Source organism: Penicillium atrosanguineum (genome assembly GCF_028827265.1).
Source record: "Penicillium atrosanguineum strain IBT 20685 chromosome Unknown utg000003l_segment0_segment0, whole genome shotgun sequence".
Lineage (NCBI taxonomy): Eukaryota > Fungi > Ascomycota > Eurotiomycetes > Eurotiales > Aspergillaceae > Penicillium > Penicillium atrosanguineum.
Genome location: NW_026623135.1, coordinates 4,162,437 through 4,186,489, shown reverse-complemented (window position 1 = coordinate 4,186,489; position 24,053 = coordinate 4,162,437). Strand labels below are relative to the sequence as shown.

The following is a 24,053-nucleotide window of genomic DNA, read 5'->3' as shown; positions in this document are numbered from 1 at the left end:
TCAAGAAAGGAAATTCACGCATGCACCATTGTGGGAACCCTCAAGTGCTCTATTCATCGCTCATTTGAGCGTCCTCGTCAGCTGCATGGGGCTGCTCCTCTTGCTCTTCGACAGGGAGCTCAGGAGGAGGGGAAGTGTGCTGGCAAACTTCGGGTCGATGTTTGCGCGGTGCAGAGAGCGCTTGTACATCTCAGCCTCATCGGGGTCACGAACAACAACCTGCATCTGATCTATCTGGTCTTCCTGTGCCTGGGTTGCACTAGGAGCAAGACCGGCCTGGGCAATTGTGCGGGCACGCTCAGGCTTGAGGCGGGTCTTACCCAGAATTGGGTAGTAATAGGCGGCCGTCTGCTTGTTCTCGCCCTCGTTAGGCTTGTAGAGAGTGAGAGCGATATCTCTCTGTTTTTGATCGGCATTGAGAGACTGCATGCTAGTGGCATAGGTGCGAGCGCGGTCGTAGCGGTGGAATTTATTGCCATCGGGTCCTTCGTGGGTGTACAGGCTTTCGTCGTCGCGGTCAGGGTCGTTGATGTTCATGCTCTTGCGGATCTTCTTTGCATTCTCATGCTTCTCAGGCAAGAGGAGCTCGTAATCGAATGGAATAGGACCCGGGTCCGGGTAGATGCCGGGGTTGGCCTCGTAAAGAGCCGTCTTCGAGGCGTGTTCTTGACAAATGCGCTCTTCGGGAGCCCGGGGGTGAAGCAACGCAACTTCCATGCGCTTGTCACGCTTTCCAGCAATACCACCAACAGGCGCCTTGTCGAATTTGAACTGAACGTAGCCACCGGGATCCGGGAAGCCCTCGAGATCAGGAAGCACAGGAAAGAAACCAACAGGCTTCAACTTAGGGTTATCAGGGTGGACAGGCTTCGCCCATGCGTCACTCGCAGCCTTTGTGGCGGCAAGGCCGCGGATCCGGCTCTCTGTATCTTCCCCGGTGTGCTTGCTTTCGGGGTATGCAATGTCGAAGCCCGTCTGAATGAACTTCTTGATGTGTCTCGGGTCATCCACCGAAACCTTGATCTTCTTACCGATACGGGTCTGGGCCTTAGCGGGGGCACCCGGTGCCGCCGCCCCTCGCTCGACAGAGATGTGCTGCGTGCGACGAAGGAAACTAACATTCGTGTTCTTAGGGGCGGGGTTGCGAAGTTGATCAAGGGACATCAGGAGGGGGAGATCCGCCTCATCAAGAGGACCGGGGTGTTCGGGAGCCATGATAGCTATGTAGAGCTCTCATTAGCGACCTTTCTTTTCTTTCTGAATCAATAAACAGTGCCCACGTACCACTTTCGTCGCCCAAGTGAAGACCCGGGAGACCAACAAGGTCAATGGGCATACCGCCCTCGGCATCAACATCGACATTGGGTTCCTCACGACGCGCCAGATTCGACGCAAATCCAGGAGTGAGGAAACGGCTTAGGCCTTCGTGGGGAATGTCGAGGAACTTCGGGGGCATGTCAGGTGGGGGGAGATCATTGCGGTAGCGCAGAGATGCGATGTACTCCTGGTGGAAGCCGCCAGATGACTGACCCTCCTTGGGCTTGGAAGACATGTTGGCGTTCAGGTGAGAGTCACGGTTGCGAGCGCGGGTTTGAATTGGCTCCACCGGCGCAGAGACAAACCAGACAGAGCTTAGATAGGACGAGTCACAAAGGACCTTCGATTAATCGCAGTCTTCGGGAGTACCAGGTACAATGAGCAATTCAGGAGAACCCCAAAGGGTGGGACAAGGGGCTTGATAAAGAGCTTGTTCGCATCCGAGAATCGAGTCGGTCGTTCAATGCTAAACATTTTGCCGGGCGCGACCGCCTCTGTGGTTGAGACGAAGGGAGGGCAAACGGAATAAAGATAGTCCGTAAGAGGGATGATCCGAAGTATGAATGAAGTCCGCAGGCAACAACTGAATTGTTACTCAATGGCGCGGAAATCGGACACAGACATTCGTTTCATTCAGCCAAAACTAGCTCATTATTCCTAAACAACCATTACATAAACAAAAAGGGCATCTCATCACAATCAAACCCACCCTAGTAGGCCCACATACACTTGTAAGCCATCAGTCGATGACCCAACCGATCATACTCTAGCTTTCCAATCCAACTATCATTCGTCCCACTCAGCTTGCCAAAGATACTAGCTCCCTTCCACACAACGACTTGCGGATCCATCTCTCGTGGCGGCACACCGATCATAATATCCTTTGCAAAGCCTGGGCGAAGCATTTGGAGCCGCTCTTCCAGAAACAAGTTCAAGCCACTAGTTAAGCTGCCACCACCGACAATCATGATACCTCCGATAAAGTCGCGCATCTTCTTCTCATCGGATCGAGCGGCGTGTGCAATCGAGGTCAAGATGGCATTGTCCAAGGCGAAGACGGGCAAAATATCATCGCGATATTCGATCGAGGTACGAGCCGGTTGGGACGTCGGTGCAGGTACAGCAGGGGTGCTGCCACCGGCCTGTGGAGTTCCTGCAGCTTCTGGCGCGGGGGAGCCAGCAACAGATGAGCGGGGCGTGGCCTCCTGCTCCTGGATTCGACCCAATGCACTGGGTGGTTGGGGTTTGCTGGGGGTGGCTTGGACTTCCGCCGTCGCTACTGGGGCATCCCCATCTGCTTTTTCGTTGGGTGGAAGCGGAGGAGCCAAAGCAGTCATGATCTCGGACTGGGCCGCAGAGGTAGGGTCATTCTTGGATCCATCGTAAATGTCAAAGGAAGGTTCAATCAACTTTCGACGCCCTTTGAGCTTGTCCTCGTTGTCAAATAGAGTTGGTTCGAAGAAGCCCATCGGCGCCAAGTGAACTTCATCGAAAGCCTTAAATGTGTGCTTCACGGTATCCTGACCGGATACTCGAAGGTGGAAGTCAAAGACTTGTGGAGAAACACTGGCCTCATTCATCGTGCAGATATTCTTCTTCAATTCTTCTGCGAGCAACCAGTCGTACCGCCGCCACAGATCAATGTCGGCATAAGGGAAGTGATCATGCAGCATCATCTTGATGAAGGTCTCGGTGACATCTCGGCCACCCATTTTCAGGTTCACGCGCGAGTTCTCAACGCACATGCCCTCCTCCACGCAGCAGATTGATGTCTTCTCTGCTCCAACATCCACCACACAGGCAGAGGTGAATCCGGCACCGAAAGTTGCCGCCAGACTCTCCTGGATGAAGCAAACCCGCGCAAAGGCGAATTCCCGCATCAACATTTCAAGCACCTGGTTGACGTATGACTTTTCGTAAAGATCAGGAATGACGAATACGCAAGAGTACTGGTGCCAGTCCTTCTTGCTGGTCAGACCCAATTGGGTCTTGATCGCATCTTCCAGGATGAGTGAAATGTCCAAAAACAACATTCTCTTGCTGTGGTAGTCCCTTTCATTGCACCATCCGTGTCGAATAGGCCAATAGAGCTTGTAGCGAGGATTTGAAGAGTCTGGAACTCTTAATGCAGCTTGTCCGATGATGTACTCTGGCGGAGGGTTGGACAGCTCGGTCCAGTCGACACGCAGTGGGTCGTTGTGTTCTGAGATAATTTCTGGGTTCGTCCTCCGGTTATAGTTCACAACCATTTCCTTCGAGTTGGGCAGCATTCGTCGCTTGTTTTGTCGCATGTGCACCTTGAGGTCTCCTGACATTTGACTGAAATGAGACGACCACTATTCCCACAATTAGTTACTACTGTGCTGCCTTGCTGCCTGTGGTGTAGAATATCATCGAACATACCTCCTCGCCAAATAGGTTCTCTGGCTCCTCGGGAGTGTCATCGTCCCGCTTCTGCCTTTTCGGCTTAGGTTCCTCTCGGTCTTCGCTTTCACTAGTCTTCGACTTTCGCGCAATGACCATTGGTACTGTTTTCGGCAAGGCATCACTAGCCAATCCGATGCGCAGATTCTGGCTGCCAATGTGAATGATAATGACCTTGGAGCCAACAGTCTCCGCCGGTACCTCTTCCGCGTCCTCCATGTTGGCATCACCGTCCGCCTCTGCCTCTGCCTCCACGTCACCTCCTTCGTTGGATTTGGCCATGGCGAGGGCGCGGTCTTTGTCCTTGGCGGATTTGGTCATCTTCGTCCTTGCCTCCTCATTCTGTAGTCTGAACGCCAGGTACTGATCATCTCTCTTAAGGTAGTCACTAGATAATGGGCACGATCAGCATTTTTATTCTTCCCATAATCGCTTCAGAATAATAAGGAGGGATGCGACCACTCACGTATAGTAATTCTTCTGGTTGATAGCTGGGATCTGGGGCCAGCTGGAGAGCTCCATGTTGTTATCCGTCCGCTCGAGACCTGTTAGTTCGATGTTAGACATCAATCGACCAAATCGCATGGCATATGCCATAGCCGCTTCGTCGCAACAACTTACCCTCATCACGAAGGGCCTTGCCCGATTTCTTGCCCACCATGTTGAAGGCGTGCGGGTGACCGTCCGCGCCGGGTCAATGGGGATGCGCTTCAATCTAGGGAGAAGGCAAGTCAAGGACTTGGTTTCGTTTTGCGCGCGCAGAGTCGTAGGTGAAAGTGGTAGAAAGACCGGCTTCAATGGGATGAGGCCAAAGAGAGCAGCGAGGACGGGAAGGTGTAGAGCGAGATCCCCATCGACTCCCCGATATTGACCGCCCACACGCACAGGCCGATCGCTCCAATGCGGTTGCCACCACCCTTTCAACTCCCCTCACTTCTCTCTCCCCTGCTCCGATTGTACCATAGTCATTCCGTCCTTTTCTTGGCTCTTTCTCCTGAACGACTCCCCTTTGTTCACTCGCGACACACTGTCGCAGCTCAACTTCGGACCCTGTCATAGCCGCGAACCAACACCGGTGATTTCAAATCGGACATCATCTACTACACATTACCATGGGAGGGTCATTATCGCGTCTGTGGTCTTTGGTCTGGACTAAGAAAGAGATCCGAATTCTCATCCTGGGTCTCGTACGTACAGCTCCTTCCGATTACTCGACCAGCGCGGGGAGAAGCATCCACGGCCAGCGCAGGACCTAAAGACTGATTGCAATTTTCTATCCAGGATAACGCTGGAAAGACCACTCTTCTGTACAGACTCAAGGTGCGATACCAATTTCAACCGTATTACCGCGTTTTAGGCGCGTTGGCAGCTCCGATGCTAAAAGCTCGTGTCTCTAGATCGGCGAAGTCGTTACCACCATTCCCACCATCGGATTCAACGTCGAGTCGGTCACATATCGGAATCTGAATTTCAATGTCTGGGTAAGTAGTATTGGTACTACACGGTTTCGCTTGGGCGCCACTGACAAGAGTGACTCCAGGATCTTGGTGGCCAAACATCCATTCGCCCCTACTGGCGTTGTTACTACGCCAACACCGCAGCCGTCGTCTTTGTCATCGACTCTACAGATATCGAGCGGCTGGGGACCGCGGCAGATGAGCTGTCGGCCATGCTGAATGAGGATGAACTTCGCGAGGCGGCTTTGCTGGTGTTTGCCAATAAGCAAGACCAGCCTGGTGCCAAGGGTGCGGGTGAAATTTCGGAGGCATTGAAACTGGGAGAGCTGCGGGACCGGAACTGGAGTATCGTTGCTTGTTCCGCCATTGATGGCAAGGGCATCAATGAGGGCATGGACTGGCTGGTGGTTCGTCTCTCCAAGTATCCCTTTATGATTACTGTATATTGACTGTTCTACTTCTAGCAAACCATCCAGGCGGAGAACTCATGAAGTACATCTTTGTCGGATGATAGATTTTGATCTACGATATACCTTGATACTCGGGTTTCTCGCGCAACTCGGGGTCATCCTGCTGCATTAGGGGTGCTATGCCACTTCTTTCTCTTCGGCTCTGCTGAGACCGGCGGAGTCCTTGTCTTATATTGCTACTTGATTAGGGTGTGCCTTGCGGGTGTTAGGGTAATAGTTTAATGAACTGCTGTGAGGCTTGACTGGTGAAATAGAGGTGAAATACCTTCCTTGGTTATTCCAGGTTATGTCTAGCTGCAGATTGCGTAGTATAGGCACATGTTTATTGATCTGTTCACCTATTGTTTAGAGTGACAACCCACTGCTTTCCTATCTCCAAATCGCTCGAGATAAGCGGCATATCATTCACCCCCGCACTTGTGATCCGACCCAAACTTGCATTATCTAGTGGCTGGTCTCTCAGTCGTTCAATTTGAACTTTCAATTTCTCACTTTCAAAGCCAATCAAGACACTTATATCCCATTTTGTGACTCTCGCAAGACAATATGGCCACTCCATCCACTCAGATTGCAGCTGTTGTGCCGCCTCCTGGGATGTCTGCCACATCTATAGTGGTGATTAGCAACACACACCCTGTGCCTAAGCCTGACGGCGGTGACGTCTTGATCAAGCTCGAGTACTCTGGCGTGTGCCATTCCGACCTGCATAGTATCATGGGGGATACACCGATGAAGACAGACGTTGCTGGTCACGAGGGAGTCGGAACGGTGATCAAAGGCAAGACAATATTTGCTTGGACCGTCGAAGCCAATATCGAGCTCATGACTAATTTGTCCATCTGATTTAGTTGGAGCTGGCGTCGATGAAAAGTTGTGGATGGGCCAGAGAGTTGGTATCCGGTTAGTGCTAATGGGATCATCTGCATCCAGCTCCAGCTCCAGCTCCAGCGGACTAACGAGGGGTAATTTGGTTAGATGGCTATACAGCTCCTGTCTCGAGTGTGAGATATGTGCAGTTAATCACACAGCGTGTCCCAATCAGAGAAATGCTGGCGCGGTAAGTGTAGGGTTGTGGAACATTATATACCTCCCAGGGACCATGCTCAAATCTTGGAATCATCTAACTAACATGTGCTTCTAAAAACTTAGAATGTCCCGGGTACTTTCCAACGTAGGCTTTTCCGTGGAATTTTGGAATTTACTTCACCATCCGTCACTGACCAGAAGATCCAGAGTACATCGTCAGCCCAGCCATTCATGTTACCAAAATCCCCTCCAAATTATCTCCTGATTTAGCTGCTCCTCTTCTTTGCGGTATGTTCATGGGAAACTTTTGATTTGTGCTCCACGTCAGAATCTTGGGAATTGAGCGACTAATCGTTCACAGCTGGAATCGCTATGTATTCTTCAATTATGAAGACCAACTCCAGGCCAGGTGATTGGATTGCTATCCTTGGTGCAGGTGGAGGCCTGGGGCATATGTACGACGCCTTCTTTTCGAATTGAGTCTTCCATCCTTGTACTAAGATTCACTGTGAACAGGGGTGTACAGATTGCTGCTAAAAAGGGGCTAAGGGTTCTTGCAATCGATAAGTATGCTCCCTTGTGACAGTGGTCACTTCCGATTTTATTCTAGACTAAAGCTAACATTGTACAGGGGTGAAAAGAAGAGACAATTATGCATCTCGCTCGGTGCTACGGAGTTCTTAGACTTCTCCAAGGTGGATATTGTAGAGGCAGTTAAGGCCTCTGCTTCCGGGCTCGGCGCACATGCCGTTATCTGTACTGCCAACGGTGAACGCGCATATGAGCAGAGCATGCAAATGCTTCGTCCTCTGGGAACACTAGTTTGTGTGGGGATCCCCAACGTTCCGTTCAGGTTGCCGGCTACCCCATTCGACATGATTGTTAAAGGTGAGAATCACACCCAATTCAATGCAAAGTCACAATCCACCGTCTTCTTGAGCTAACTCGCTTGGACTTACAGGGCTCAGGATTGTCGGGAACTCTGCGGGTACTGCGAAGGAAATGGATGAATTGTTGGCAATGGCGGTGGCAGGTGATGTCAAAGCGCATATAGAGTGCTACGAGCTAAGCGATCTTCTTGAAGTCTTAGGACGTCTCGAACGCTCGGAGATAGAAGGGCGAGCCGTTCTCAAGATCCCTGAGTGAGCAGATGCGTGGCATTTTGGGGGTGTCAAGATCCACAAGTGGTTCATACTGAATCAATGTCTTTCCCAAAGTCCGCAGGGGGAACAAAGAAAGTGCATCATCACCAGTATACATTTCCATGGTTAGTTAAATAATTAAAAATAATAAATAAATAACAACTATCAAGTTTGTGAGCCTGGTCCTAGGTTTCTTTCTTGGAAAGCACCCAAGGGACTAAAAACATAACACAAAAATAAATGGTTCCAGAGGGGGTCGAACCCTCGACTTTGGCGTTATTAGCACCACACTCTAACCAACTGAGTTATGGAACCTCTTATATGAAGATCGGCCATTTTTTTGAAACTATGATGCATGTTCATGAGAGATCAAATCATACTAGAGATCAGTGTACGTGAACAAGCTAGTGTATATTTAAGCGTGAATCAAGGCGGTTGAAGAGCCTCGAGTGATCCCGGGTGTGACTACAGCATTCTAGAGTGGATACGTCAAAATTCAAATGTTTGCCCGGGAAGCGGAAGAGTAAGACCAGGTGCTGTCACTTAATACTGCAAAGCGTATCTCTTGCAGCTGGGATATATACAATCACTGGGGATTTTGGCAATCGAAACCCATTACCCAACATGAAACTGCAACCTCTGAATGTGCCACCTGGGATAGATGGAGCACACAGACCTGGCCCTTATCCTATTCACACCCAGCAACCAATAGAAAAAAAAAAAAAAAGGAAGAATACCAGAACAATATTTGAGATTGTAGCCATAAGTGAACCCAAGGATCCGTGGAACAATGCATACAGATAAAGCAGCCCCAGCTCCCCCGAGCCATACCGATCACATAGACTCTAGGAATTAAGTGAGTAATATACGGGGAATGCGTATGCCAAATAGGCCTGCGGAACGTAAGAATGATCGGTCATTGGAATTGTTTAAAGGGCGATGGACTCCGGATATTTTACACTGCAGAAATATAGGATCAAATATTGGGTTGGCAGTAAGTAAGAAGAACCAAGAACAAATACCCCTATGACCTGCCTAGCTCCTATGCCACACACACTACTCAAAATTCCGAATGAGTGCTATCCCTAGAAGGAACTGGAAGCAAAAAGATAAGTATAAAAAAAGGCAAAAGCAAAAGAAAAGTGGTTCCAGAGGGGGTCGAACCCTCGACTTTGGCGTTATTAGCACCACACTCTAACCAACTGAGTTATGGAACCCCAATTGATGTTTTTTGGAGGACCATTGTGGAACAAGTGGGGTTCAGGATGATGCATGACGACAAATTTTGATTCTCGCTGATTTGTGGTCTTGGCACCTGCTAGCGTCGCTTTTTTATTGGGCCCACCTAAACTAAGAGCTCTGGCAATATCAGTGATTTCTAGATACATAACATTCGTGAAGTTTGATTGATCGTGAAATAAGATATGGTTTCTTGTATATAATAAGCAGTCTCCATTCAATGTAAATTGACTATGTGGCTGAGAAGTCAGTGACAATTTTCTGTCTAGGGCATCATGATGCCCGCCCTATCTAGGTGCATCTAAATTTGATCCACAAGCCCCCTTAAGTACACACAACAAACGGGTTCCATAACTCAGTTGGTTAGAGTGTGGTGCTAATAACGCCAAAGTCGAGGGTTCGACCCCCTCTGGAACCATGTGTATAATCATCTACGATTATCTTTTTTGTTTTGCCCTGACACTCAGGTGTAGGAGGTCCAATTTTTTTGTTATCTTTCAGTGGCTCAGTGATTACCCAGTTAACAAGCATACCCGAAGTTTATCCATCGACCCATTGAGACGCGAGAGCGTTGATGCCCTCTCGAGGAAAGGACCGAAGATCTATAGCGGGCACTTGGTGATCAGCGTTTGTGCTGCACCATTCAGTCCTAGGCGTTTTTTTTCGTAAGTTTCACGTAGGCACAGTAGGCAATGCTTCCAATTTTCTCTGCCTTCGTGGCTTCATATATGGTCGGATTCTACTCGTCTTCGGCATACTGATAGCCTGGTCGAAAGCCTTGCATCTCTCCAGCACCGATGCAAATGATGATGTGTCAATGATGTGGCCTACAGACGAATTACGGGTTGCAACTATCTCAAGAATACTCGAATTATGAGGGTAGCAGATTTCATGAAGTCAAACTCGTTGCCTTTCACGGCCAGAACGCAAGATCGGGCGATGTAAATCACTCGGACCTAAAACTGGATTAGCAGCCTTATAACAAATTAATTCCTCTTCTTCTCGCGCTAGCACTTGAGTTTCGTCCCAAGTTTTGAATCGTCCGGGGCTCAAACTTTCTCCAAATCTCTTTATGTGAGTGAATCAAAATAGTCATTGTCTGCCTATCCTCTGGGGAAATAAATGTCTAGCTCCACGATGCTTCGAGAGAAATGATCATTTAAATAGATCAATGAACCTGGAGTTTGATACTGTTTGATTGCCAAGTTGTTCAGATTCTGGAGACAAGTCCTTCTCAAATGCCTAGGCTTCCCCGTTCCAGTTCTCTGCAACATTTCCCGAGACAACTACTGGAATGATGTTCGCATATTTAGCAATAATCAATGATCAGGGCAAAATCCCTGAACTCACGGTAGCATTTACGACGCTCTTAATGTCATTATTAATGAAGCTTGCACCGATACGGAACAGTGGCAAGAAACCCCAAGACTGTGGTGAGAGAAATAGAGGATTGTCTAATTCCTGAGACCATCTTCCTGCGATAGGCGCTCCAAATTCATAAAATCACTCGAAGTTTCTTCCAAATAAAGGTAACATCCACAGTGCCCTTTTCTTCCGAATCAGCCCGGAGCTTTCAGCGTCACACATTCTCTCTCTTCCACATCAACGCCACGGCCAACAGCTGCGTTGCCGAAAATGCGCCGGTCAACTTCATTTGCGCACTATAGGCCATCGCATAGACTTCACGAACATGTAGTTGAACATCTGAAGGGAAAGCATTGATCGCTGTGGTTGTTTGCAAGAGAGCGGCTAGCTCCTGAGGTTGCAGACTAGACGACAATCGGCTCTGAATGTAATGGTGGAGAATGGTGGTCGAGGCTGCAACTCCCCCAACGCCACCCAAGGATCTTAATTGGATGCCAATGGCGAGAGCAATGTTTTGATCCTTCGGATCCACCACAAGTGATGTCGCCATGTAAAATGCAGACACAGATAGACCTATCCCAAGCCCGGCTAAAACTAGATATCCGAACTGACCTAGCCAAAGCTTTGGCGTAGAGGCAATTTCTGAATAGGGAAACAGACCGGCAATCTGACAGGCTATACCAAATAGCGCTATGTAACAAAAAGGAATTTTAGCGCGTCCTGACAACAGAGAGCAGGCTATGATGCCGACCTGACAGCTTAGCGCAAATGATAACAGTTTGACGCCGGCGCCGATCGGAGAGCTTCCATTGACTATTTGAAATCGCTGGGGAATCATGATCACACAGACGGTTAAGGGTAGTCCGGTTGTGAAGAATCCGCTGAAGGTCCGCTCGTTAGCTAGTCCAATCTCCTACAAAGTACTCGGGGCTGAAAAAGCATTACTTACAGAGCAAGTCCCATGAAAGTACGATTGTGGGTCAATCGCCATGGAAATACTGGGCTAATTGTTTGGCAATGCAGAGAGATGAACCATTCCCATCCGACAAAAGCAAACCAGAAGACTCCTGAGATAACAAGGAAACTGATTACCAGACCGGAGTCCCATGCATACTGAGAATTTCCTTCCTGAAGAGCGGCAATAAGAAGCGAACAGGCAGTTAATATGATAAATGCACCCATCAGGTCTAGATGACGGAAACAAGTCTTTGTCTTCTGCCAAATTCGAATCGATAATGACTCCTTAGTTGGCGGTGGGGATCGATGAGGGAAATGGGCTGGGAGAATGAGGAAAATCATAAGCCACGCAAAAGCGCCTGCTGGAAGGCTGCCATAATGGTCAGTTTGGGAAAATCGGAGATAGAATGGTCTTACTTGTATAAGAACACCCAGCGCCACTTTCCACTGTTAGAAATGGCACCTCCAAACAAGGGGCCAAGAACAAGACCCAGTGATATGACACCACCAGCGATTGTGGTGGTCAGCTTGTATTGCTCAGGAGGAACGATACGAATAAAAGAGAAGCATGCCAAAGTGTACACACCAGCAGCGCCAATTCCTTGAAACGCGCGACAGATGATCCTATGATCCATGGGGATTAGATCCGATCACATGGATTGGAAGAAGATAATCCAACGTACAATTGATTAAAGGTCTGCGCTCCACCACAACCACCTGAGAATGCCGTGAAAAGGAACAAGGAACTGAGGAGGGCATGTTTAACCCCAAGGACGTTGCCAAAATTGGACCAGATGACAATAAACCCTAGAAGCAATAAAGGTTAGACGGAAGCACACTGAATTGAGGATAGATCAGAGAACCTGTATATGTTAAAAGATAGGAGGTGATAATCCAGCTGCTTTGTTCGGAATTTTGAAGGTCATTGACGATGGTCACCAGTGACGTGCTCACAATGGTTGCCTCAATGCCAGTGAGGAAGAGAGCCAATCCGAGACTGAAGATAGTTGCAAAATTAACAACCACGGATTACTGCTTGGTTTTGATTTGAGAAATGTTTTACCCTATCATTCCGAGGTACCGACGAACCCCGTACAATGCGCCACTCCACTCAGTGGTGAAATCAGAATCATATTCAGCCACGCTCGGGGCCTTCTCAACCACATGCGTCATCTTCCAAGGAGGGCAAACTCTGGGCTAGGTAATGCTTTAGGAACCAGGCATGAAAGGGAAGTGCATAAGATACCGATTTGGACATTCAAAGGTGGGATCTCCGGGCAACTTATACCCACAGGTACTCGGCTGGGCTTATGATCACCTAGATCTCTAGCTTACCGCGTTGCCAAGCCCTTGATGCTTCTCGATTAATTTCTTCAAGCCCCTATGGGGATTATTGAGACTCATTCCGCAAGGGGAAGGAAGTCAGTGAACCAGCTACGTAGGCTTTCTGTGCCCGTAAACTTGTATGGCAATGGCCAGCATGATATGGCATTAAAGTGACTTCAAGCTAGATAAAAAAATTCAATTTGGGGTGTGTAACTTCGATGTTCTTGGAAAATCTTTTCGATGAAGCTAGGAGTCGATCATGATGCCGGCTCGGCTCTGTAAGATCATCGATCATATTTGCCACGTAAACGAACTTGATTATTTGGTAGTTAGCGTGCAGAAGAGTGGGCCTTTCCTCTGCACTGCAGGGTCATCCCATTACAGCTGCATTATGCGAGGCCGCTATTATAACCGATCTGCCGACCGTCAACTACGTGCTGTGGGTGAGTCGAGAGTTCTAACACACCCGAAGGGTCAAAATGGCGTTGGTGCTACTTTTTCGCGAGTATGCAAACCAGGTTCATGCTGTAGAGAAGCAGCGATTCTTGCAGTTATCGTCACACCGAAAAAGTAACGTGTATTTCAGCTCTACATTTCAGCCACATCATAACGCTTTGACCCCCTAGATTAAGCAAAGTCATCACCTTACAGCCCAATCAAGAGAAAGCTTCAAGGGGGCCTAAACGCTTTATTTTGCTAAGCCTTCTCAGCCCTCTAGAAAAACTGGCGGGGTCCGTGGAGACCTTTTGCTCTTTGCCAGTTTACCATTTCAACAGCTCTTTAGATGCCCGCGGAAAGACAAGCCATAGCCGCATATTTAGAAGTATTTGATTGTTAGCTAAGTCCGGCTGTGTCTAGATAGCTTCCCTCAAGAATGTGTTCATTCTTCGAGGTTTTTGAGAAATTCTGGTTAATGGTGTCGAAATCTATAGTAATTGGTTTACTCCGGCCTAGGATGCAGCTTGAAGGCTTGTCTGTCTATGAAACTTATGACCTGATGACGTTGGGTGACCGTCTTAGTCATTTATGTGCCGCAGAGTGCTCTCCTAGCTTAGTTTCTCTATTTAGTATTGTTTCTAGCCTAGATAGCCTACTTCTCCCATAGCACTAATTCATCACTCTTACACATATCTCCGTATTCAGTCATCCCTCTCTGACAAGTATTACTGAAGAAAAGCATGAGTCTCGTGCATGACGACAACAATCTAACATTGATGATCGCAATTCTCTTCGTCATCCTCTATCCGCCAAGATCTGTCCTCTTTTTTGACGAGCTTTGCCATCACAGTGCGAGTGCTTGAATGTCATTGTCCAAGCCAGAGCACAACAAGGCAATAGGAGATGATTCTAACAGCGGAACTCCGATTCGTCTTGCTTGCAAAATTTTAACTGCAAGTAGGCTCGTCGTTATGATCATCAAGGCCGCAGGAAACGTATTCCACGCCCATCGAAAAGATTATTCTAGCTTGCGCTTCCTAATTGGCGGACGGATATCGTCATTCCAGCAGCAATGTTCTTAAAGATCTTGCTCACTGGGACAAGCGCCATCGGTTGCGTGAAGTCTGTCACAGCATGGTTATCGTCCGTTTTACCACTGGTGCAATCGAGACACCCAAAACTGTTCATATCGAGCTTTGTGATAAGCCAACTTCCTCGATCCTGACGATTCATGAGATTCGTTCCCAAGCAAGCCTGAGTCGGGATTGACCATGAAGTCAGGTATTGGCGCTCTGTAGTTTTTAAGCGGACGGAGTCTCAGGAGTTGGCGTGGTCTTTCGGCAGTAGAATCAGTCCACGTCTCCAAGTGAGATTCGTTGAACTTGCTACCCGTCATATGTGCTGACATAGTCTTTATGCACCAGAATACAACGCATTGCGTCGCATTAACTATCGGTGTATTGGATCCAGAGCGATATTTGATGGCCGTGAAATCTACCATAGTCGTATTGCCGTAATATGGAAGCTGGGTCATTGATCTAATTTCAGTGGCAACAGAGCCTGTCATGCTTTTAAGAAAGATCGTGGCATTATTCCAATTGGAGCGAAAGGAGATTTTTAGGCACTTTGGGAGGGAATAGCGGTTTATAGGATCGCCTGTATCCCCAAATGCCGCTTTTGAATGTGATAATATATGAGAGATATCAGAACCTCATGAGCAGACTGCAAGTCGTTAAATGGGGGAAGCGCATTCCCTAGTTGGGCATGACGGTGAAATTGTAGAATACGATGCTTTGGAGCTGTTTGCTGAACAGCCCGACTTCAAGCAGTTAAAGACATATTCATATATTTTCCCGATCATCTCATTTCGTGGTTCCTTGCCAGTTGTATTGCCCGAGGGATGGTATGAGTATGACTGTGCATGGGCTATGGATGCTGGAAAATTAGACAAAATCAGGCTTTTCTCGACCATGGCCATCTGCTGGATGAAAGGCGCGTTCCCAGCAGCCAAATTGGTAGTAAGTGCCCCAATGGTAGCATTTTGTCTGCATTATGAATATCTCAGTATCACTGCATTAATCAACAGATAGATAGATTCGAAGGAACCAGAGATTAGTTGGGCCAAGAAACGGTATACAGCCCAGCACACTCCAACTAGCTGAATCATAGGTATTTATGTTTGCCAGGGGTCTTCGTGTCCTATTGAAGGAGTTCCATTTCACCTGGCCAAGACAACTGGCTACGGCACCAAGCAGACATGCATTCAGAATAAGCGACAGGAATGATAGCACAGCATTGAGAGTGATGCCGTTCGGCCATTCTGGAATAGTTTTGTTGTCGTATGCGAGAAGGAACTCGGTTATTGCAGTCAGAGCTGCCGTAGTCCCAATACAGCATGCTATATCAAAAACCCAGTTTTCGTCCAGCTAGATTTGAAGTTATCTTTTCAGCTCGACTTGATTTCCTTCAGGTGAATGAGTCTGGGCCGAATCGGGACATAATCAGCCTCTGATCGCCGGCCCCTTCGGTTTGTGATGGACGACAATTCGATGGCCATGATGCAGACAATTAAGTGACCGGGGTTGAAAACGAGCTCCTGGTTATATATTTTGGCCCCATCTGAGTTTCTCTAACTCAGATGGGGCTTACTGGAGGCTATGTTCCACCAGTCGACTTGACCAATCCACAAATCAAAGGTAAAATGGAACCGAACCGAGGTCTCCGCGTTGGTTTAATTGATCCCTCCTTTAACGCAGACAGCCCGGTTGTCTGGACTACCACTAATACTGTACCACGCCACGGGATCGACAGTTGAGTGGGGTAGGATACAATACGAGGCGGTTCACGGTCGTTGTGAGAGGCACCAGTGTCACCGTGGTGTCTGAGCTGGTAGCAGTTATTTTTCAATCTCTGCAAACAGAGGAGCTTCTGAGATAATCGAGGTTTGATGTCGAAGGCTGAGGTAAATGAATGTCAAGTTTGGCAGGGTCCTTTGCGTCCCTCCACATTTTGTCGCGTGGACCGATCCGAGCGCGGGGGCTAGGTTCAGCGTTGCGGCTTGTTCAATGCATTTGACAGGATAGTCTATAGCGACAATGTCTATGCCCTGGGGCCAAAGGAAGCCATCTTTGAATTAGGCAATTTATTGTAGATCCCGAAGGCCGCATCATTTTGACTGACATGGGGCCGTGTATCAGCGCATCCTATCTTAATGTTTCTACTCAACATTGAAAGCTAGAGCAGCAGAGAGTTGATAAGGGCTTGATATTCGTTCCTGCAAGATAGGAGCCAACGAGTGCTGTGAGACTCTATTCAAAGGAATGTGACATTATCTACATCGATCTGTGAAGGGGCGCGCCCAAGGCAGTTCGGCCTCTGGCCCCGCGCCACCCGCGGACAATAAAGGGCTATTGCACTACCCCAATCTATATTAGGCAATATTTAAAATGATCTCGAGCCTCATCTCCATTGAATACACTTCCTTCCTTCCTTCCTACCTAGCTGCCTTGTTGCGGATAGCATGGTGCTCAGCCCCCAACACCCCACTTCATGACTAGTATCGTTCTTTTACAAAGCTTATCACTGCTGCGGAGGTTTACTCGGCAATTTATTTCCAAGAAGTTTAAATATCACTGAATGCCCCTGCCATTTCTTTACTCTACTCAGTATTCCATCGACAAACCTCTGATACAAGGAATATCCTCATAATTTGGTCACGAAACAACTACCTACTATTCAATATGAGGTTTCATTACCAGGCCGCTTCTATAATCGGTTTATTTGGTTGAGGCTTTTCCATAAACCCTGAATTTGATCCGATTACCCGGCCTACCCAGGGTGAAACTATTCGGGCCGGTACGGTTTACACCATCAAATGGGATACCTCAACCCAAGGCCACTCCGGTCCGATCAAGTGAAGTGATCGAAAGAGGCCTTTTAAGTATCACGATAGAACCTACTATCTCCCAACATTCTTAAATCAGCTACATTTACAGTGAACCCTTCTAGGTTTTCATAATCATGTTCTATTTAGCTGAATCTCTGACTTCTATATTTGAGGATCTCCTGAGACTATCCACGGGGTCCCCTTGAGGATCCTCAAGAACACGATACGCAGCCGCGGCAAAGACAAATAGTGGAGCAGATCGTGTCATAAGAGCATGAAAATTCGCCCCTCTTGGCCACTGAATAGGGAGTGATCGATCTTTTCTGGACTTTGCGGTTTTCTATGCTAATCCACTTGTGAATTATACCAACACAGTGTTCATTGAATGCTGTTAAGAATAGAAAATAATATGGTTCAAAATTTTCCTTCATGTTGATCCGCAGAATCTTGACCTTTGAGTGTTATTGGAATATGTCGTAAGTAGATTAGCGCTTCTTGGCAATCGGATTCGAGAAACAGTCAGAGAGTGTAGGTGGTGACACCAATTATCGGAAGTACTGGACACTTGGCGCTCTATTTGTTTCAGAGCCATCCGTCTTAAGTATGCCCCTGGGTAGATAGGTAGATTCCCGAGGTAGCTAGTCTGTGAATAAACACCAGTGCTAATAAAAGGCCCCTAATTAATAATGGAACACTTGAGGATAGATTGTCAGGCCCATAGTGGGGAACAACTATAGGGGGTCTATCAGATGGGTTCATATAGGAAAGGAAGTCCGGGATCGGCAATACGACCCAATAATTAGTCCCTCATAGTAAAGTACAGAGTACGGAGTGATCTGTAGGCGAAATGCAGATTAACGGGCTGATAGCATAACGGGGCCAATACTGCTAGGGAGCGATCCCTTTAAACATGGGGAAGCTCGACCGTGACGGCGATTGCGAACTTGATTGGCGCCTGTGGATTCCGTTACCCATAATCGAGTTACGGGCCTATCGGGGGTCGGAATTGCCCCCACGGGTCGCAGTGATGGGCGGGGATGGACCCGATGGACCCGACTTAGTGGAGACTTCCAGGCACATGGCCCGGGTCGACTCTCTAAGTGGCCCGAGAATCGGGACTAGTGGTAGACGAGTGAAGCCAAACGCTCTTAAAGTTGACCCGGAGAGCATGTGCACGATACGCCAGCACGACAGCTATGTACCGCCTTCCCATTGCGGAGCCCGTGGATGAACTCGGGTCATTGATCTACTTCTGGGACAATCCCTTCTAGGTAACTACTACGCTCGCTGAATGCTGATTAGCTATCAGAACCCTGTGCCATGTACTTTCCTCCGTAAATCCCCCTCCAATTCCGGGCTTATCGCGGCTCCCCCACCCATGTGTCGTCGTGATAGGATCTCAACGATGCTCTTGGTCCCCAGTGCGGCGCGTGCCATCGCCCTGCCTCCGTATATGACTGTCCCTGATCCTATTCTGTCTTCATATCTCTTTCAATTGCCCATACACAATGGATTGGCTACACGTCTACATCGCCGGAGCGGCGTTCCTGGTCTTTGCCCTCGTCGGCCTGGTCATGGTTGTCTCATCTCAGCAATTCAAGGTTGACTTAAACAAAGGCGTATTTACTTGGCTCAAATACATCTATGCGAACATCCTCAAACCGCATGAGAAGAGTGCCGAAGGCCAACAGGGTGCACTGGAGAGTTTCTACAAGACACAGGTACGAGAGGAAGAAGGGAGAATGGAGAAGGAGTTGCTAAGTCGAAGCAGGCAAGCATTTACGACGCTACCCGCCACCGTCTCCTTCATGGTCGCGAGGACATGCTCGGCCTGGTGGCCGCGCAGCTGAAGCACAAGGTCGAGAGCAAGGAGATCAAGTCAGGAAAGGCAGTCTGGGTGGATGTGAGTTTCCCTACGTCTACGTCTATGACTTTAAATTTGACAAATGGGAACCGTACTGATTGAGAATAACAGGTTGGCGGTGGCACTGGGTATGCAATTTGATCATGCAGAATGCGATCTCTCTTGGCTTGCAATGGCTGACCCTAAATAGATACAACATCGAAGCCATGGCCTCTTTCGTCCCCGTCGACAAGTTCTTCGATCAAGTTTACTTGGTCGATCTCTCCCCTTCCCTCTGTGAAGTTGCTCGCCAGCGCTTTGAACGTCTTGGATGGAAGAATGTCACCGTTATCTGTCAGGATGCCCGGTCTTTCCGTCTCCCTGAGCGTCAGCTCGATCCCAAAACCCCGACCGGTGCCAAGACCGATCGCGTGGATTTGATTACCATGAGCTACAGCTTGTCTATGATTCCTGGTATGGCAAAAGTCCCAAGCTTTGTTCGGAGATTTAACCAAGCTGACTGTTCTGTAGACTATTACAGCGTTGTTGACTCTTTGACCTCGCGCCTCAAGTCTACCGGTCTGCTGGGTGTTTGCGACTTCTATGTCCAGAGCATCGTCGATGTTTCTACCCGCAACTACACCGGTGGTGCTTTCAACCGCCACGTCAACTGGCTTGGTCGAGTATTCTGGCGCGCTTGGTTCGACTTTGACCGCGTCAGCCTGGAGGCTGCCCGACGTGACTATCTCGAGTACAAGTTCGGAACTGTCATTTCAGCTAGCGACCGCAACTACCTACTTGGTGGTATTCCTTACTACATCTTTGTTGGTTGTCCCAAGGAATTTGCTTCTACTCCCACGGCCCAGAACACCATCGAGAAGCTGGATGCTTCATTCACGGAATCGCCCTATCTGCTACCGGCCAACCATCAGAAGGAGATGGAAAAAGCAGTCGAGAAGAGCTCGAATGAGATCCGGTCCAAGGCATACGAATCGGCCGTGATCAATCTGAGTGCCAACCTGCCCCTGCCTTCGTCTTTCTACCAGAACCACCACTACCGTATCCACTACAATGACATGCTGCCCAAGCACACTCAGTTCCAGAATGAATACATCTACGCCTTTACGTGGGAAGACCCCCGCGTAGACCACCGTCTCTTGAACATCGGCTCTGATGACGTTATCCTGGCTATCACCAGTGCCGGCGACAACATCCTGGACTACCTTCAGAAGAACCCTCGACGTGTCCACGCCGTGGACCTCAACCCGAACCAGAACCACCTTCTCGAGTTGAAGGTGGCCAGCTACACCGCACTGGGACACCGGGATATGTGGAAGATATTTGGTGACGGCAAGCACGCACAATTCCGTGAGCTGCTCATTACCAAATTGAGCCCCCATCTGTCCAGCCAGGCCTTCCAGTACTGGCTTGAGCACACCCATGTTTTCACCTCAACTTCTGGCAAAGGCCTGTATGAGACCGGAGGCTCTCGCCATGCCATTCGCATGGTGCGTTATTTGTTCAACATCTTCGGACTCCAGGGTGAGGTGCAAAAGATGTGTGAGGCCCAGACTCTGGCCGAGCAGCGGGAGATCTGGCCTCGTATTCGCAAGGTCCTTCTGAGCAAACCTCTCAACTGGGCCATCGTGAGTACTGAGTGGTTCGCCTGGAAGGCGGCTGGTGTTCCGCGCAACCAGCGCAATATGATCGTCGATGACTTCTTCATCCGCAACGGTCTGACTTCGGACATGAAGCGCAGCAAAGATATTAGCGGCCAGTCAATCTGGGAATACGTTGTGAACACCCTGGACCCTGTCGTCAAGGAAACTCTTATCAGCAACGACAACTACTTCTACTACCTGTGCATGCAGGGCAAGTTCTCTCGACGGTTCGTGTGACCTTCTTCCTGCAGATAGAATTGCACTAACCGGTTATCAGATGCCACCCCAGCTATCTGTCTCCCCAAGCACACGTTAAGCTCTCTACCCCCGGTGCCTTCGATGGCCTTCGCATCCACACCGATGAGATCAACGAGGTCATCAACCGCATCACCCCTGGTACATTGACTATTGCAGTGGTGAGTAATGTTTTCATTTGTTGTATCCACGTGGTGCTTACAATTACTTAGGTCATGGACTCAATGGACTGGTTTGACCCCACCGAGGACGCCGCTTCAGAACAAGCTCGTCGGTTCAATCATGCTCTCAAGAAGGGTGGCCGCATCCTTCTTCGCTCCGCTAGTATCGAGCCTTGGTACATTAAGCACTTTGAAGCAAACGGCTTCGTAGCCCGTCGCGTGGGTGCCCGTTTCCCCGGTACTTGCATTGACCGGTACGTTCCCCACCTGAAACTCTCGACTGCAGCCATCGCTAACATAGTCTAGTGTCAACATGTATGCTTCAACTTGGATCTGCACCAAGCAAGAAGACGTCGTCCGCCCTAAGAACGGACGCACAATGTCTGTCCTGTCCCTCGGTGACAGTGCAATCGAAATGACCAAGCGGTCGAACAGCGTCGAGGATTTGAAGATTTAAGCGTGATACCTTTTTGCCTGTGCCCTTGCCTTCTAATGATTTCTTTTTCCTTTCATGCCCTTTATCATTCTTATGGCACACACTTTATGTGGTGTTGGTGTATACCCGGGATGTCAGTGGAGTTGATACGACCCAAAATGGACTTTTCTTTTCTTTTCTATTTTTCTTTGAATAAAGACGTTTGTGTACTGAACAGCAAGTGAATTTGTTATGATACCCACGAAAAGAACTTTGGTTTATTGCTCTATTCTGTCACTAGATATTATTGTAGAGCAGTTTACTTCACATTCCTAGCCAATATAAAATAAAAAAACTGAGTACTGAAAATCCCCGAGAACGCGATTGCTCGTATCATGACTCTAAAAATGGCAAGCATGCCTTTTCCCCCTCCCTATTGAAAGCCCATTTCTTTATTTTTTATCGCCATGGATGCCATTGGCACGTATTGATCATCTACCGAGGTTTCCAACTCTTTGGCCTTCGCCACTGCCCGCAATTCCTCCAATTCGACAAACCCAAGTCTCACCAACGTAGATATGAGAGCTTTCTTATGCATTGAGATGTTGGAAGAATCCTCGGACCTAATCAATTCTGTCAAAATGTGGCTTATTAGGGAGAAATCGAAAGTGGTGTTTGCCTACCCTCTCAAGTAATGTGATTGGTGTGTGACCCATCCATTGAGTCCCTTTATATAAGCAGTCGCAAAAATGAATACCAATGATGCCCCAGGCACTCGGCTCTCATGAATGCTTAGGGCGGCGGCCAGTGGAATCGAGATGGCGTAAATGGTGCTCCCCCGGTATGATCGGATGTACGGCGTGTAGCTGAAAAAGGTAATCGCCAAACGGGCATAGAAGAAACTATCCAGCGCACTGATTGACAACCTGTGTAGGCTGGGGATACTAAAGAGGTAGGAGATGAGGGATATCATTGGACGCAGGACAGCAGCAGCCTGGTAAGGAGGTCGTGTGGTTCGTGGATCTCCTCGGCGAAGCGTCTTCACAAGTTCCAAGCTTGTCCAGCCCCAAATGAAACAAGACAAGACATCTGTAGCATGAGGCAAGAGATCGGAACGGCCCTGGAACGTCTCACGAAGTCGGTACAGAATTGCCTCTGTCAGACCAGTGAAGATGTGCACGTAGAGGTAGATCTTCTTCTTGTGAAATTTTCGTTGGTAGATTGGAACCTCATGTCGAGTGTTATAGATGATGATGAAGATGAACCCAAAGATCAGTAAAACTATATTCATAGGCTCATGTGCCCCGGGGGGCCTGGACAAGTTGAAAACGTTCAGTTGATATTTCATCGTGAGGCCCGTCGCGGGATCCCAATACTTAGAGGAGATCATGGAAGCCCAACCTTGAGAGGGCATCGAAGAAGGCCAGTATTCGGAGGGAATCATGATGAGAGTGTTCAATTGGTAATATGCTCGGCCGTAGAAGATGACTCAGGGCCTTCTTATACTCGTCTGTCATCGGACCCCGTCCACAAGTATCAACGCCACCATGCGATGTCTATTCAATCGAGATGGATTGACTTAGGTAGTTCTGATTCGATCCAGTTATCCTCCTTCGACAAATGCCCTGAACCTACGCTGGTGAAGAAACATACATCTGTGTAGCACAATAGATGACGAATGAGTTCTCCGATGTCGGTGAGTCACGCCCACCACAACTCGGCTGAGCTCAAGAACCAAGTATTTCTCTGCTGTGTACCTACCCTAGATCCAATCTAATTGCTTGTCAATACACCTTTACAGTTTTCTCTATCCAATCGGAGTTCTGTGCGCACCTTTTCCATTACGGTCACAAACTGCAGATAAGCCGTGGTCTCCACTATATTCGCCTCTTATTTGGACTGCAAGTATGAAGCATCTATCCCCGACGCAAGCGCGAAGGTCCGGAGAGCTTTTGGGGGTGACATGTCTATTTACAGCGCGGTTGAAAAAGTCAGATGGCTACCCAGTTAATTGATTTATCGTCTTTCTCCCTACTTCCATGAAGTGGTTTTCTCGCGCTTGGGTTGCTCCTGCAATCTACTTCGGTTGTGATCGACGCTATGTTCTATTACGACCTTTTGGGTTGGTTTCACGACTGAAGTAGGCACTGAGCTCTGTTATCGCCATCCAATGGCCACATCCTGTCATTATACGTTGTCCTTGGCCGTGGCGAGTCTAGCACTTGAGGGTTTGCACGTGTCTCATACCAGTATGTTGTAGGCAGAGACCCCCAGAAACTGCCCGGGAGTCTGCTAAAAGAAAGCTACAAGACTTTCAAATGGGAATTGTGTTTGGGAGGAAATATTGATTCAATCAAATCTATAATTCAACGCTTGACTTGTTGACAGTAGCCGAATACAAGCAGACCATTTGAAGTACTCACCGAACAAAGCTTATGCAGCCGAAGACATGTAAAACAGGAGTACCCAGGGTTGCTTTAGCCCTTTCATCATCATGGAAGAGGTTGTAGAGGTGTACTGACAAGCCATTTAATTAGGCCTGGGATAACTTGCACACTGAAAGTATCAAAGATCGATCCCCACCGCGGGCACGTTTACTCATTAAGAACCCGGCAAAGCCCTACACCCCCAAAGTTCCCATAGTGTCTATGCTCAGGCCTTGTTAGAGGAT

The 24,053-nt window shown here is 48.5% G+C and overlaps 8 protein-coding genes across 8 annotated transcripts; 3 read left to right on the top strand and 5 right to left on the bottom strand.

Moving 5' to 3' along the window:
• Nucleotides 1-60: 60 nt before the first annotated feature.
• Nucleotides 61-1,552, bottom strand: N7443_005013 (uncharacterized protein; the record flags this gene model as incomplete). The annotated part of the gene is made up of 2 exons (XM_056885069.1): nucleotides 61-1,220; nucleotides 1,285-1,552. 2 exons carry the CDS (start codon nucleotides 1,550-1,552, stop codon nucleotides 61-63), a joined length of 1,428 nt encoding a protein of 475 aa, XP_056743347.1.
• Nucleotides 1,553-2,027: 475 nt separating this feature from the next.
• On the bottom strand, nucleotides 2,028-4,402 carry N7443_005012 (putative chromatin remodeling complex subunit (Arp8); the record flags this gene model as incomplete). Its single annotated transcript, XM_056885068.1, has 4 exons — nucleotides 2,028-3,653; nucleotides 3,721-4,129; nucleotides 4,208-4,286; nucleotides 4,363-4,402. 4 exons carry the CDS (start codon nucleotides 4,400-4,402, stop codon nucleotides 2,028-2,030), a joined length of 2,154 nt encoding a protein of 717 aa, XP_056743346.1.
• Nucleotides 4,403-4,853: 451 nt separating this feature from the next.
• Nucleotides 4,854-5,689, top strand: N7443_005011 (ADP-ribosylation factor family protein; the record flags this gene model as incomplete). The annotated part of the gene is made up of 5 exons (XM_056885067.1): nucleotides 4,854-4,928; nucleotides 5,023-5,061; nucleotides 5,139-5,222; nucleotides 5,282-5,605; nucleotides 5,663-5,689. The coding sequence occupies 5 exons, from the start codon at nucleotides 4,854-4,856 to the stop codon at nucleotides 5,687-5,689; spliced, it is 549 nt and encodes a 182-aa protein (XP_056743345.1).
• Nucleotides 5,690-6,214: 525 nt separating this feature from the next.
• On the top strand, nucleotides 6,215-7,840 carry N7443_005010 (uncharacterized protein; the record flags this gene model as incomplete). The annotated part of the gene is made up of 8 exons (XM_056885066.1): nucleotides 6,215-6,416; nucleotides 6,517-6,568; nucleotides 6,697-6,725; nucleotides 6,902-6,982; nucleotides 7,056-7,149; nucleotides 7,211-7,261; nucleotides 7,326-7,582; nucleotides 7,656-7,840. 8 exons carry the CDS (start codon nucleotides 6,215-6,217, stop codon nucleotides 7,838-7,840), a joined length of 951 nt encoding a protein of 316 aa, XP_056743344.1.
• A 2,814-nt stretch (nucleotides 7,841-10,654) lies between these two features.
• On the bottom strand, nucleotides 10,655-12,570 carry N7443_005009 (uncharacterized protein; the record flags this gene model as incomplete). The annotated part of the gene is made up of 6 exons (XM_056885065.1): nucleotides 10,655-11,321; nucleotides 11,390-11,767; nucleotides 11,815-12,021; nucleotides 12,077-12,204; nucleotides 12,235-12,394; nucleotides 12,461-12,570. The coding sequence occupies 6 exons, from the start codon at nucleotides 12,568-12,570 to the stop codon at nucleotides 10,655-10,657; spliced, it is 1,650 nt and encodes a 549-aa protein (XP_056743343.1).
• A 2,235-nt stretch (nucleotides 12,571-14,805) lies between these two features.
• N7443_005008 (DUF3176 domain-containing protein) lies at nucleotides 14,806-15,718 on the bottom strand (the record flags this gene model as incomplete). The annotated part of the gene is made up of 4 exons (XM_056885064.1): nucleotides 14,806-14,980; nucleotides 15,078-15,206; nucleotides 15,292-15,587; nucleotides 15,659-15,718. The coding sequence occupies 4 exons, from the start codon at nucleotides 15,716-15,718 to the stop codon at nucleotides 14,806-14,808; spliced, it is 660 nt and encodes a 219-aa protein (XP_056743342.1).
• A 2,837-nt stretch (nucleotides 15,719-18,555) lies between these two features.
• N7443_005007 (class I SAM-dependent methyltransferase) lies at nucleotides 18,556-21,424 on the top strand (the record flags this gene model as incomplete). Its single annotated transcript, XM_056885063.1, has 8 exons — nucleotides 18,556-18,768; nucleotides 18,819-18,950; nucleotides 19,023-19,039; nucleotides 19,102-19,364; nucleotides 19,422-20,778; nucleotides 20,829-20,967; nucleotides 21,019-21,221; nucleotides 21,274-21,424. The coding sequence occupies 8 exons, from the start codon at nucleotides 18,556-18,558 to the stop codon at nucleotides 21,422-21,424; spliced, it is 2,475 nt and encodes an 824-aa protein (XP_056743341.1).
• A 637-nt stretch (nucleotides 21,425-22,061) lies between these two features.
• N7443_005006 (uncharacterized protein) lies at nucleotides 22,062-22,826 on the bottom strand (the record flags this gene model as incomplete). The annotated part of the gene is made up of 1 exon (XM_056885062.1): nucleotides 22,062-22,826. One exon carries the CDS (start codon nucleotides 22,824-22,826, stop codon nucleotides 22,062-22,064), a length of 765 nt encoding a protein of 254 aa, XP_056743340.1.
• Nucleotides 22,827-24,053: the final 1,227 nt, after the last annotated feature.